The sequence below is a fragment of the Athene noctua genome, chromosome 5, assembly GCF_965140245.1.
Source record: "Athene noctua chromosome 5, bAthNoc1.hap1.1, whole genome shotgun sequence".
Taxonomy (NCBI): Eukaryota; Metazoa; Chordata; class Aves; order Strigiformes; family Strigidae; genus Athene; species Athene noctua.
Window position 1 is genome coordinate 32859092 of NC_134041.1, and position 14908 is coordinate 32873999.

Sequence of the window (14908 nt, forward strand, 5' to 3'; positions counted from 1 at the left end):
GCTGCAGCAGCTGTAAAATATTCATCATTCTATTCCTACACAAGATTCATCTATCTACACTTTCTTTAAGACCTCATTATTTACCATTCCCTTCTTCTTTGTATCATCAAGATATCTTTATCAGAAATTATTTTTCTGTTTTCTTTTAGATGACTAACCAGAGCAGACCAAATGAAACTTTGCTTGATATACTTTCATACAAATATAAATATATTTATTCAGTGCTGCAGTTTAGTAACTTGCTAGCTTAGCCAGTTTTTAATTCTTTAATGCGTATCTTGTTCATGTTCTAACCTGTCCAGCATATACACATTTTTTTGCATGGCAGACTACATGGTCTACAGAATTTTGATAAAATTACCTTCAGCAATGAAACATGGTTTGGTTTGGGGTTTTTTTAATTAGCTTGTCAAGATTATTTTCAGTAAACTTATAGACATTCATTATAATATACTTCTCACATCTAATTCTTGATAAGATGAATGCTATTCCATCATTTTTCACTTAACTGATATCAAACTGACAAGCTCACAATTACCTGCCTTGTCCTAGTTATTCTTTTCAAAGGTTGGCCCAGGAACTGTTTTCTTGTAGCCCTCCAAGATTAGTGAGAAACCAAGATAATCGGTTCAAAGTTCTCTCTGCTCCTTTATTTTCTACTTTTCTTTTGAATGTGAATTACTCATAACAATGAACTCCAATACGTGTAATCTAAGCAGCTATATTTAACAGTCATCCAAATTACTGTTTGAACAGGAGTCTGTATCACCACAGAATTTATCTGGAGAACAGGAATATGCATCATAATACCCGAATGGCAGGACACTCTTTTCTGCTTGTTATGACAACTCCATCATTTCTGTTTATTAATCAACTGGAGGTGGAAACAGAGTAACAAGGAAAATGAAAGGAAGTGGAAATGGCTTTGTCTAAGGCAATAATCGATACTACACGTAGAAGAAAATGTAAAATGAAAACTGACTAGCTGCAATATTCTACCTTTTGTATCTCTCCTGAGCTAAAAAGTCTGTCTGTACAAGCTAGATGAATCTGTTAATTTAGTACCTCAACTTCCCCATGTGCAAATTGGAAAAAAATAACAATTTTCCTTGATCAGAGCTATGAGTGAAAAGCTATGCACACACATTACTTGTGGAAAGGTCAGCTAACTTGTTCTCTAGATAATATCTAGAGACATTTTTGCTTAACCTCATAGCAGAGCTTGGTCTGAGGTCTTCTCTTCCTCTGCAAACCTCTCTACCAGCAGAGGAAAAAAAGTTCTGCTGCACCACACTTCTACTGAAATGGTCCTCTGATATCAAACTGTCCACTAGTAAAACTAGCTTGAGCCTTGCTCTTCTCATATGCATTTTGGAGGTACAAAATGCAAGGTTATAAAAAGTACTTCAGGCTATCCAGTCCTGCAAAAACACTACACTCTCCACATGCAATATAAATAGAGCTTTAAAATCTTATTGATTAGTGACTTGGATCAGAACAGGGTTAACAGGGAAAAATACAATCATAGCAAAATATGGAACACACTTTAAAATTCAGAGTACTGACTGTACCTTACAGATTTTGTATAGAGATTCTTGACCGTCTCCTTCTGTATCTTTGAAATAATCATGTGCTGGAAATGTACGATGAATATCTCGTGTAATGACACTCTCTTGAGCAGAATCCTGTAAAAAAAAAAAAGAGAAAAATCCCGATGTATTAGCCCGGTAACAGTGTAATTAAACATAACAGAATACAAAATTCAATGTGCAGTCAACGTGGATACATTAGATAACTGCTTTACTGACTCATCCTCCAGAAATGCTTTGGGAAGAAACTGAAAATCCTCTAGTCTCATATGCAGTAATAATCTGACATTTTAACAAGAGCAACGTGGCATGTTTTCTGTCCTTCAGGCTTACGGTTCAACTTTAAAACTCACAGGAAATGACTAGTTATTTAATTGTAGGTGCATTTTTACCACAGAACATATGTTTACTGTATTTCTCTGGGAGTTAAAAAAAAAACCCAAAAAACTATCTCTCTCTTGCAAACTCAGAGGTATTAATTTAAGATGTATATCAATCTACCATAAAGCCAGTGCTAATTACAAATTGGAACTATTACTTAGAACTGTTCAAGGTTTCCCATTAGGTGACCTTTAAAAGAAAAAAAAACAGAAGTAGCAGAAAATGTTATACTTTCCAATAAATCCCATGTCTTTCCCTGCCACCATCTCCATTTCAATTATATTTTTACATTGACTAGCAACTAAGGACAAGTTCAGATGCCTAAACATTGGTGTCAGATGCCATTTTAGAAGCCTGAAGATAATCTTGCCTGGTAAGCAGCTGCTACTGCAGAAGGATATAAGTTTGCTGCAAGTGCTGCATCATCTCTGCAAGCTCTATGTGGATGATCTGCATATACAAAGACAGCTAAAATGACACCAAATGCCCATGTTTAGGCAGCTGAGTTGTTCCCTAAACTTGCTTAGCTCTATAGGTAAAGAAGGAATTACTTATGATACTGCATTTGTATAAAAAGATGGAAATCACTGCAATCAGACCTGAGAAATACCACTCTGTGTGTATGAAGAAGTGGTATCAAAATGTCAGAGCTGGAACTACAATGGTTAATCAATTACCTTCAGGTTCCAGTTACCCTAAGTGTGAGACAGTACCTTTAGGTTGGTATATATCAAATGGTGCTTTTCTCTATTACCTTTGTAATCCTAAAGGAAAAACCAACACAATCATAACGTGCGACTCAGAAAATGATTCCTTTATAAATACTTTTACCTTGAAAGCAAAATATAAGAAAAGCTCCTAAACCCTCAGATGGCAGTTTGTAATCCAGAACTCTCCACAGAAAAGATGCTGGAGTCAGCAACCAGGTAATCTCCTGAATTTAGGTAGTTTCCTAATCCCATAAAGCCTCTTCAGTGAGCCTATGGCATCCAGTAATGCAGTTGCCGGGGGGGGGGGGGCTTAGCCAGAAGCCCACAGCAATTCCCAATGACAGTTTCCTTTTGATCCCATCCATAACCCGTACACACGAAGGCACCACCCTGGGCTGTATCAGGCTACCCCAGAGATGAAAACCTATTGCTGTATTTCTCCATTCACTTGAATGGCAGCTACAGAAATAGCTATAGTCACAGTGAGCATAAACGTCACTTCAATATGTTTTCTAACAGCACTCAGTTGAGTATCACAGAAATTAAGGAAAAAAAAAAAGTGTTTCTTAAAAAAATCTAGTTATCTTCTTTCATCATCTTTGTTCTCATTTCCTTCGATTCTCTCCACCCTCCACAGTGAACTATGGCTTCACCTTTCCCCCCCATCCCTCTCTGCACTTGGCACAATCTTCCAGTTCTTGCACATTGAAGTCTTCCTCTTTCTTCTCCCTCAAATCTCTCCCTAAAGTTCATAGCTTCTCTGAACCTTTGCTATCATTAATTTATCTATTTACAATGTTCCAAATTTCAGTGATCTCAACTGTTGCTTTCCCTCTGCTTGACAATAACATCTTTTGTACAAGACAACAGCATGATCTGTATTTTGTAAATACTGTTACGTGTTAAGAAAAGGAAAGCCTACAAAGAGAGGTGACGATTTTATTATGCTAGCTGATATTGCTGGAGAATATAAACACTTTTGTGCTTTCACTGGGTTATCAGCATTTCACTGGGTTATCATTATTTGTCACATCTAAGCATCGTGCAACTATTAGCAACCAAAACTAACCACACAGTCTAAATCACATGCAACAAAACACTGAATAATAATAAAAATTTAATAATAAGCAGTTCTCTAAACAGACTTGTTTAATGAGTATTTTTATTTACATGGCTCAAACACAAGAGAGGCTCAATAACTGCAGTCATCCTCCCAGACTGATCTGACATTTTAGTTACACTGTGAGAAAATGCCTTAAACAGCATTCAAGATCTACCAGTACAGCACAGTTACTGAGTCCATTATAAAAATCCATTAAATTAATTCTTCAGCAAAAATTTGAAAAGATCCAGGCATTTTAAAGAAAGTTACAGGAAGGCCACCACATCCGGCACATACATCACTTTTCTGTCAAACAGGGAAACTGTGTTTCACTTCCCTGTATTTCTCTCTTTCTTGAACTGACAGGCCAACATATAACTGAGAACATAGAAGTTGACAAGGTAGAAGTCTGAGGCAGGACCAAAAAATATTTGTATAAAGGCCCAAATGCAAATTCACTTCTACTGAGTTAAAAGAAGCCTGAAGGAGAGACTTCATTCAGCATTATTAACAACAGATGCTTCTAAAAAACCTAAATTTTTAAACTAAAATTTAAGCTGAAAGACAGGAGAATTAACTCCTTGTCAAAAGACAACATCCACCTGAAATATGATAAACCCATAATCTAAGAGAAACAATAAATTAGTCTAGAGTGAAGATCAGTGCAGAACTACTTAAAATGTGTAAAATATATTTTAGTTAAATTTCTACTTTTTTCTAGTTAGAACTTGTTCATAGCACTGTTCTCAGGAGTATCACTGCAGATGAGTTTACAGTTATCCTAATTTAGGTTTTCAGAGGATTTTTATTCTTCTGAAAGTCATGATTTGTTAATTTACAAAGAAAAAAAAGCTAAGGTGAGATGGCTATCAAAGCATTCAGAGTTCTAATGATCTTTCTCAATTCTAATAATAATTTCTGTGCTGCCAACTCAGAGAAAAAATATTCTACTGAGGAAAAGAATTATATTCATATGTCAACTATATGACAGCTGACATCCTACTGAATAAGCTCTCTACTTTGAGTCGTCTCACTTTTAAAACAGCTAAACTTCTGCAACCGTGATACCACTGTACTCCTTGACATTGCTGCCATTTCAAACTATTAAAATGCTGCTGAATGTGGACATTTGATGCCAGAAGGCAGACTGACATAGGAATACAGAAGAACAGAAAACTGTTTGTATTAAATAAATGTTAAAAGAAAATTAAGGGTACATAAGCACTCAAAATTCAGAAATTCAGGGCAATCTTTATGCACATACATCAGGAATTATTTTTAAATTAAGAACATTTCACACACACTCAAAAAAGGGCATCCACTCATTTGTCATCATGAGTTACCCACTCTGGTGATGAATTATCGTTAGGGAGTAGAAGAGACTCCTGTAGATAGAGCCTTGCTTCCTTTGTTGCAAGAACCAGAGGATAAGTATGGTATGAGGCAGAAGAATGATTTAAGAAAGACAAACCTCTTGGGGCATAATATCTCAATGCTGTATTAAGATTCAGATCCTTTCCCCACTTCTGTCTAAAACCACTACACAAAAAATTTCATGAGTGGTCACCTAAGTTTTCGTCACTATACAGCTGCCTGTATTACAGCTGTTCACTTAATATGGAAAAATGCCAAATTACTTACAGATGCAATTAGAGGAATTCAAGAGCTTTACGTGAATACTGAAAAAATAATAAACCAGGTCACGAGTTGCTCAAACCTGGCATTCAAACTGAGCAGAACTTCTGACCTCAATCTCCTGTGCTCCATTTTCCTGGTTAATAATAATTCCCCATCTCAGTAGGGTGTTATGAAAATCAATTAACATCTGAAGCATTGAAATACCGTAGTGATGAGTCCTACAGAAATGCCAAAGAGGAAAATAATAACTTCATCCTCAAATCCTGATCGCAATGGTATATAGTAAGGCACAAGGTTACACAGTGAAAACCAGTAAGGGGGAAGAAAGTATAAAAAAAAAAAAAGCTGTGCATTATATAAGCACTAATTCATTCTGTACACAACAAAGCAGAGATCCCAGGAAGAAGACAACCCAAACCCACAGAACTATGTGTAATCAAGAATATATCACTATGCATATGAGTAGAAATTTTCATATTGTACTTAACTTCCAAAGGTTCATCTCTAATCTTAAAGTCCTTCAAGTTTGGTTTTATCACATATGTTTTCACACAAAACCAGTACGATTTGTATGTGCTGGAGACCCAGTACAAGTTCACCTGACTGGACCCATTTAAAAGGTCTGCATCTCTGGTGAGGTTCAATCAGCTGATTTTGCATCAGATTGTCCTGCCCATGCTTCATCTCTTCACTAGCTAAAAATAGCGAGAATCCAGAGTACCAAGGACAGTAAGAAAAGGAAAAAAAAAAAATTCAAAGTGGGCTTTCAACATATAAAATTACCATGCCCTGGAAATGTGGTGTGTCATGCTCCATCAGAATTAGATACTGAAACTTTTCTACACATTGTATGGAAAGCTGCCGCAGGTGTTCGTCACTCTTATTTAACCAGAGACATACGATGTGGAAACACACCACCTGCTGATAGCAGAAGGTAGAGATACCGTCAATAAATCTATGCCTCTTAATCCTGAAAAGCTGTAAATTTAAATACTGACTTGCCAAGTGCACATTATTAGACATTATGGCATTGTTTCAGTACCCTAAGCATTTTGCAGAAGGAACAGATTTTTTCCATATTACCTATTTTGCTCCTTAAAGTTCTTTGTGGTCCTGTACAGTTCCACACACGCACACATGGGAATATGAATAATAACCTTAAATTCTCTAAAATACGAACACAAATAGGCAGTACGGGTTTTAAATGATCTGTATAACTGGCACATAGCTCTGCCCCTGCCAAATTTATGCTTTCAGTAAAACCTGACATCACATTGTGCCAGCATATATATACACATCATCAACCCCTTTCCTCTCATCATTTTCCATATACATTATAACCCTCCAAGTAGAATGTGTGATCCAAGAGAATCCCAGGTTCCCCAACAATTAGTATTTGGAAAAAAAAAATAAAAATCAATAGCTCTTCCTTTTAAAGAAAGATGTTTGGCTTCTGCTCAGTTCTTCTGTAGCATTTTTGTAATACATACCTTGCAGTTCAGCTCTTTTCTATAAATAGGTTTTCTTTCAATCATCATCAGCTTTTATTCAGTTGAGAACATATAATACTCAAAGAGTACTAATTAACAGAGATACAGAAACTGGGAAAAAAGCAGGGGATTATTATTTAGGGACTGTTGTTGTGTTTTGGTTTTTTTTTAACAGTTCCATATCAAGATATTTAAAGTGAACATAATATTTAGATTAGCTCAGTAGATACACTGGTCAGCTGAACTTTGCAAATTCTAGCTCACGATCAGCTGTATTTGTTGCTGCTTGGGCAAAACTGCTTTCTACAAGCAGAAAGAAACAATAGTCATATGGACATGGGGCCAAATCAATAGTTCAAATCTCAGCAGTCCCGGGCTTCTGGCAGGTCAAGTCTGGATCTAAATTCAGTGTCAAAGGATCTCTTCTCTCATCAGCTTAATACTCTGGATTATTAATATAGCTCTGCCCAAGGAAGTAGACATTTTATCGAATTATCTCCCATTCTCCTCCAGCTGTGTTTGTCAAGGTAGTGGGCAGCTGCTCATGTCTCAAATTTTGAGAATTGCCAAGAAAGGATCCTCAGAAAAAAGATCTACAACATCTCCCTTTTTAGACTACAAACGCAAAACTACCAATCACTTCTAAATACCCAATTCTCAAATTGTTAAACTCTTGTAGGCTTGGACCCTAATCCTTTTAGATATAGTCTTACTGCAGTTGGATTGGCCAAGAGCTGGTTATGTGCTCCTCTATTATAATATGATCACCCATATGACTGCCAAAGAAATGGGGAACAATGCTCATTTTGAAAGGCTGTCATTGTATATAACACTTAAGTCAATCTTAAAACTACTTGGGAGGAGGAGGAGCCCTGATGAGGACACACTGCCCAACTGCCCAGCATGAGGTTTTTAACCATCCCAGAAGCTGGTGCTGATAGTTTTCAGCTAGATGATGCTGGACAAGGTAGACTTAGACCACAGAGAACTCCAAGATTCTTAGAGACTGCACAGAAGAAAAAGGTAATACTAGAATAATAAAGAAAACTATGTAAATATTATTCTATATGTATCTATAAAAAAGAAAGTGATATTGTAGCAGTCAGAGGTAAGGCAGAAACAGGTTCGATCTTAAGAGGGTTGAGTAACAGATGAGATGACATTTTCCTGTTAAAAATCACCACAAAACTAGACCAGACACAAAATGATCAATTCTGCATACACTCTCTTGTTCTGCAAAACAAAAAATATCCATGACCTTTACTATCTTTGTGTTTTGTTTTCTTTCTCCCTCTTCTATTCTGTACACTCTCCCCCTCTTGTATGCTACTGATACATAATTCATTCTCCTTACTCTGTCATATACTTTCTGAAAGATGTTGTTAAAAGAAAAATGCTGTTTGTGCTACTGGGCAAGAGATCAACTTTTGAATGCACCAGGCTCGATTTTTTGCCATCAACATGGTATGCTGTGAATTCAGAGTTATTCTTAAACACTTATTTTGAAAGCTCCGTGATCTCCCACAAGAGATAAGGTGCTCTGTACACTAGCTGATGAGGTTTGTTTTGGTTTTTTTCTATATGATATATAGCTGGCATGAAGGGCCACACACATCTGTTCGAAGATATAATAGTATTTCAATTTCCATTTTATTACATTTGGGGCTTTATTTGGGTCACACAATCTTTAGCAGATATGATAGCCAGCATTCTTTAAAGGTTGGAGAGAATTTTTTAAGCACTGGATTTTGTCTTAGGTTTGCCCTTGTTTTTAATAGCTATTGCTTAGGAAGGTTGGTCTTTCCAGAGAACGTGAAGATATATTAGACCAAGTAAAAGGCATGTTATCCAGTTTACTCGTCATCATTTCACCTTTTTTCTCTGAAATGTGTATAGGCACTATCTCATAAAGTAAAAAGGTAATTCACAAATTTATCCATGTAGCAAGTTCATTTTGTCCAAGTTCTCTCTGGTTTGCTAATTTTTAGATTAGGTTTCTGATTAAATCTTCTCTGCTAGAGACACAACTGCATTTGTAAAGGTTTGCAAAAATGTTCTTGTGATTAATTTGAAACCGTAATTTGAAATTCAAATATTTCTGGCTCTGCCACCAAGTCATTGGGTAATTTCCAGAAACAACTGGAAAGGTAAGACCTGCTTCCAACAAACAATACTTAATTGCACCAATATCAGATGGCTGTGGAAAACTCACGTGAAACTGTTTACAGAAAATGGAAAAGGTGACATATTTGAGTCCTTGACACCTATTCATCTACCTTAATTGATGCTGCTACAAAACTTACCTCGATTTTAAACAAGTGCCTAGAATTCTTCACTACAAGAAGCATAAAAAAGAAAAACAGTTATTGCTTTAACTTTTCTAAAAACCTAGGTCTTAAAATATTAGTTTCTTGCAGCATCGCTGACCAAGTAGATGTCTGCCTATTCAGTCTTTCTTTCAACACATGTTCACAAATTCTGGAATTAAACCTACTTTTGACAATCAAAAGATGACATGATTAACCGGTCCATTTAAGATTTTAAAGGAAGTCTTGCTTTCCAGAGTTGCTTGACTTCTCCTTTGCAAGGCAAATTACTCCAGGTCTAAGAAAGAATTACAACAGAAGTCATAGCTATGTAGGGCCTCCTAGCACACCCTAACCTTTAGCATCTGTATTGCTTGCTGCTGGCAAAATGTTCATATAAAGAGAAAATGCAGTAATATGAAGTAAGTTTATCTCATTAAATGATGCTGGTTTTTAACAAGGAGGAAATGCTTTGCAGCACTATGCAGATAAAGATTTGCCAATACACTGATTTTCAGAAAGCTTCTTAAGCTTGTAGTTGTTGAAGTGCACAGACTGTTTGTTCAAAAAGGACATGTCTGTCCCTCATTTTCTTAAAACAATTGAGTTCTTCCAATAATCCAGACAGAAACACTTTAGCAAGACCTATGGTCAGCTGTAATGTTTACAATAAGTAAAAACTATCAACTCGGTTACCTCCTAGATCAGCTCCCTGACAACAGCTACATAATACAAGCAATCGTTTGATATCTTGGATGCTTTCAGTTTAATACTTGCTGTGACAACACCACCTTTACATTTTCTTTACTGTGAAGGCACCCTGTTATTTGGAAGTATGTACTTTTTTGAACCATTCATCCATCTTCCAGACCTATTAACATCAACAAGGCCATTATAGAGTAATCTGTTCTTTATATAAGAAAAACAAAATCTGGAGTTTTGTTGACTTGACAGCCCTTCGTATCACTCAGCATTGACATCAGACCGTAAGACCAAAGACTCTGGCTCTTTAGGAGCATATAAGAACAAAATCACTTTTTGACAAGATCTTAAAGTCTCTACTCCAGCCTCAGGAAAGGGTGCATTGCAGAAGATGAAGGCTAGCCAGACAGTTAGGGAAAAGAACAGAAATACAAGCATGTGCTTTTCATGCCTGACTCTGTCAGAACCTGATTCAGTGATGAATATACTGAATAGCATGTATTATTTCTGAGCATCAAGTCCTTCCTTGGTAAGCCTAGAGTGGTAACACCCACAAATAAGGAATTAATGTGTGTCAAGCACTTTTATACCTAACACAGAAGTAATTATGAAGATGCCACAACATTGTACCAGAAGTTATATAAGGCTAGTATATCATTGCCCATAAGGTTTTATTCTGTTTTGTTGCTGGCTTTTAAATAAACGTATGCAGAGGGCTTTATTCATCTACAGTTTGGACAACTTGATGTACATTTCCTCACTGGATCCTTCAGAGGGTATGAGACATTGAAGACAGCTGCTGAAACTGCAGTCATCCACGTCTCTGCTGAGCAACCACCACCACCACTATGGGTGGCATGTACTGCAAATGCAGCTCTAGAATTTGCGGCAAGATGAATCGTAGACATAAGCAATTTAGAGATGCTGATATGGGGAGACTACATATCTCCCTTAAACCTTTCCTCAAGTCCTCTCCCAGTTACAAGGAGAGGGAATGCAGCACAAAGGGACTTTCACCTCCTAAGATAATTACATATAGCTAAAAGTAGGTTTAAGCAGATGTTGCCTAGGCTCATAATGAGTTGTCAATAACTGAGCTTATTACTAGAAGTCTTTAACAGTTCTAGATGAACTGATGAGGAAACATACTGGAAGGAAGAGAATCACAAATGTTTCAGGTGGGAAGGGACCTCAGGAGGTCATCTGGTCCAACCTGCCTGCTCAAGCAGGGCTATCTGGGGTGCCCAGGACCATGTCCAGATGGCTTCTGAATGTCTCTAAGGGTGAAGACTCCACAACCTCCCTGGGCAACCTGTGCCGGGGCTTGCTGACACAGTAAAAAATGTTTCTCCTCATGTTCAGCTGGAGCCTCCTGTGTGACCACTGCCTCTGCTTCTCTCACTGTGTCTCTAATTCTTAAGCAAAATCAGCATTTTCCGGCTACAGAGATTTCTGACTGCAGCATCAGCCCTGAAGTCCTGCTGCTCCCAGCTGAGAGACAGCAGTGTAACCGCTGTGTGTGACACAGGAAGGGCCATGCTATAGAGCTCTGCATGTTATTGGGATCTATGGGGCTGTGGGTGAATCACCAAAAGCAGCTCAATTTCAGCCTTTGTATATTGATCTCATTTATTCCTATTGTTTGAAAACCGAAACTCACTTTAGATTCAGTGCCTCCTAAGATTCCGATCAATACAATACTGATATTAGAAAGCATTTATCTGGTCACATATGGGTCATAACAATAAAGACCAGACAGTGCAAAGACAGCACAGTGCACAAAAATAATCCTTAGTTTCAAATGTTATCAGTTTTATATATACTATTTTTTAGCGTATCTGAACATTTCTCAAGCATTTTATATAGACTTATATAAAATTATACAGGAATAAGATTTCAGGGGTACTTCAGCTGTTCTCTCTTCTTGTAAGAAACCAAGGGAGCCTAAGTTCATCTCTTATTTGATGATTAAGTTTAGTTACTCCAATTATTCTGATTATGATGAGGAGGTTATCTCAGTCTACAGATAACACTGTTACTTCACAATGATCTCTTATCAAATCCCTTCATCTTCAGAAGTAACAGAAAAAAAATTTCTGTCGATGTTTATGCATACACTCTCCATGACAAAACAAAACTGAATCTGTTTAAATATGCTAATTCCAAGTGAACCAACACTGCCTTTCTTGGCACCTCTGACACTTATGTCAATAAGCAATACAAATAGGAAAATCAATGATTTCCCATCCCATAAGATACAAGGAATAAACATGAGAGGCATGTCAACAGCTACTTTCACCACCATAAGACAAAATTCACTCAGATCAGGATAAACCCTCAGGCATGGAATAACAGAACAAAATTATAATGATAAAATGAAAACAAACAACAAAGAGATGATAATGCCTACATATAAAGGATATTTCTGAAAAAATACCATGAGGCAGCAGTTAGTTTTAATGCCAAGAAGCACGTTCCATGTATTTGCAGTCATAACATGGCTCAATTACGTTACTCAGTTATGTTAAGGTTTACATTAAAAGCCATCAACCATATAACATTTAAGTAAAGCTAAACTGGTGAAGTTTAAACACCCCCCACCCCAAGAAAAACCCCACAGCTGGATTGAAGTCAACTGTATTTTTTTACAATACTTTCCAGGGGTCACCATCAATTAAACACAATTTTATAATTGGGAAGGTTGGTTTACTGGGTTACTAGATCATTACATTCAACACAAAGAAAATCACTTCCCCATTTTTTTTAATAAGGTTATATACACAGACAGTTAATTCTCATGCAACAAGTTCTACTGCAAAGTCTGCCAAAACCCCAAACCGACCCGCAAAAAAGCCACAAAATTAAACTAACTTTGCAACGTCCCTGTCACCATATCCTTTTCACCTCCAAGAACATCTAAAAAGATACTGGCAGAAGGCAGAAGAAGTAATAAAACAGGCATCCTGTAATCAGGTATGACAGAAAACTGGAAGGACACAAAAGGTACCTCCCACGGGCCTCAGCAGGTCTGGTTGGGAAGGAAAGTACTTGGGACTTCCAAGGCCTTCTCAAAACTGCCAACAAAAAGAACTCCTCATAAATCAAGACAGATCAAATTAAGGTGCTATCTGCAAAGGCATCCCCCAGAGCTGTGCACCAGCAAGCACATTTTTGCTGTACAATGAAAGATAACATATAGAGACAAGGCTACAGTGGAGGGGTAACCTCGATTTAGCTTTTCCTCCTACTTTTTTTTCCTCTTGGCTTTTCTCATGACTTCTCGTGAAATTTTGCTACTTCATTGTATGTGTATTTGCCGCAGGTGAAGAAGAGGCTCCTACTTGTGGTTACATGACATCAGGTAATTACAAATGTGATTACAACAGATTGGTCAACAGCAAAATGGAAAAAAAAAAAACCTCTACCAAAGTCTCACTGTGCAAAAGAGTCAACAGACAAGGAGCAGCAAGCAGGGACTGAAATACAGGACAGAGAAAAATCTAAAGCAGGAGAGAGGGAAACAGAATTAAACAGAATGGACAGAAATGAAGACAAGAAGAGGTGGAGAAATGGAAAGGACTAAGAAGAAATAAAACAAGATAAAGGATGGGAGACAAGATAGAAGCACCAAATAAATTGTGTTTAGTTCTCATTAACTCATAAAATAACTTTGATTTACAATGAAAAACAGTTTGAAAGAAAATCCAAATTAGTTTTTTACTATGCAGGCTGAGGAATTCTATAAAACCTAGTTATAGCTATTAGATGAAAAGAGTTTTTCCTTTCTGAGTTTTAGAAGCATATACTAGAATATTAAAATGATTCTAATGTCTCAAGAATTCATTAACTCCTATAATATACAACTGATGTAGATTAAAATTTAAACTTCTTGAAGTTGCTTATATACTTTGAGCTTATTTAAGTGGATATTGGCTTTTTTGCATACCACTGCTCACTTCTTGTAGTTAATTATCACAGCTAGAGAGCAAGATGGAAGAAAACATTGCATGTGCTGCAATAGTCTTTCTAATCTTGATACTTACAAGTCTCACTGAAAAGAATACAGATAACAAATGGTTGGTCTTGTTTTCATTACTCTTTCCAACAAGCATTACTGTATCTTGCATTATACTTCACCATCACATTTCTTAATAGACACTTTCAGACCTCATTTGGTTATAACATGTGATTCCTAATCTATTTGACCTTAGATCACTTACAGTGTTGTAAAAGCCCACTTGCCACTTTTACAACCATGTATAATTGTTAACTTGCAAATGGAAGAAAATATTAAGCAAAAAACCTCCTTAAAAGTGTCTAAACATATATCAGAGAGCATTGCAAATAAAGATAGCTTCTTACTACTTCTGTAGCTACACCACCACACATTCATTTATACATCCATTTCCACCCATTTAGCATCCATATTTCTAGGTAGGCAATATTTGTAAGTCACATAACATTTATAATTTTTCTATTTTCAGAAGGTATTCCACCTGGAACACTTAGTAGCCTTTGGGTACCTAAGGGTTTACAGATTAATAGCCTACAGTACTTCAGATCATTTGGCTCTTTATGAGATCCATCCAAGTTTTAGAGTGTTCAACAAGTTTAATATAGAAGGTAAAAAGCAATTTATTATGCTCTTTGTAAACTGGTATTTATTACTGTTTTAAAACTAAATGCCATTTATGTTTATATGAATCTGTATATCAGCACTCTCAAGAAGCATATAGCATGGTCAGAAAATTAAATAAGTCCCAAAGAACATCACATGATTCTCAAATACATTATTTTCCCAACTGCAAAGTAAGGACTAAACAATAAGGACAAAACTATTTTACAGTAGTTATTGCTGACAAATGTAAACAATGTCAAAAAAAAGTACCAATAAACAGGACAGATGATACTCTTTCCTTAAAATATGATGTGCATCTAAACTTACACAAACAACCCAATGTACCAAATCTGCGCTATCTGAACTCTGCTC

The 14908-nt window shown here is 36.6% G+C and overlaps 1 protein-coding gene across 8 annotated transcripts in view; it reads right to left on the reverse strand.

Moving 5' to 3' along the window:
• The window catches only part of RABGAP1L (RAB GTPase activating protein 1 like), a 262266-nt gene that overhangs the window by 112108 nt on the left and 135250 nt on the right, over positions 1-14908 (reverse strand). For all 8 annotated transcript variants that reach the window (XM_074906992.1, XM_074906990.1, XM_074906991.1 and 5 more), the window contains one exon: positions 1572-1685. In XM_074906992.1, the coding sequence (XP_074763093.1) occupies positions 1572-1685 (114 nt within the window). The remainder of the gene's footprint in view (positions 1-1571; positions 1686-14908) is intronic.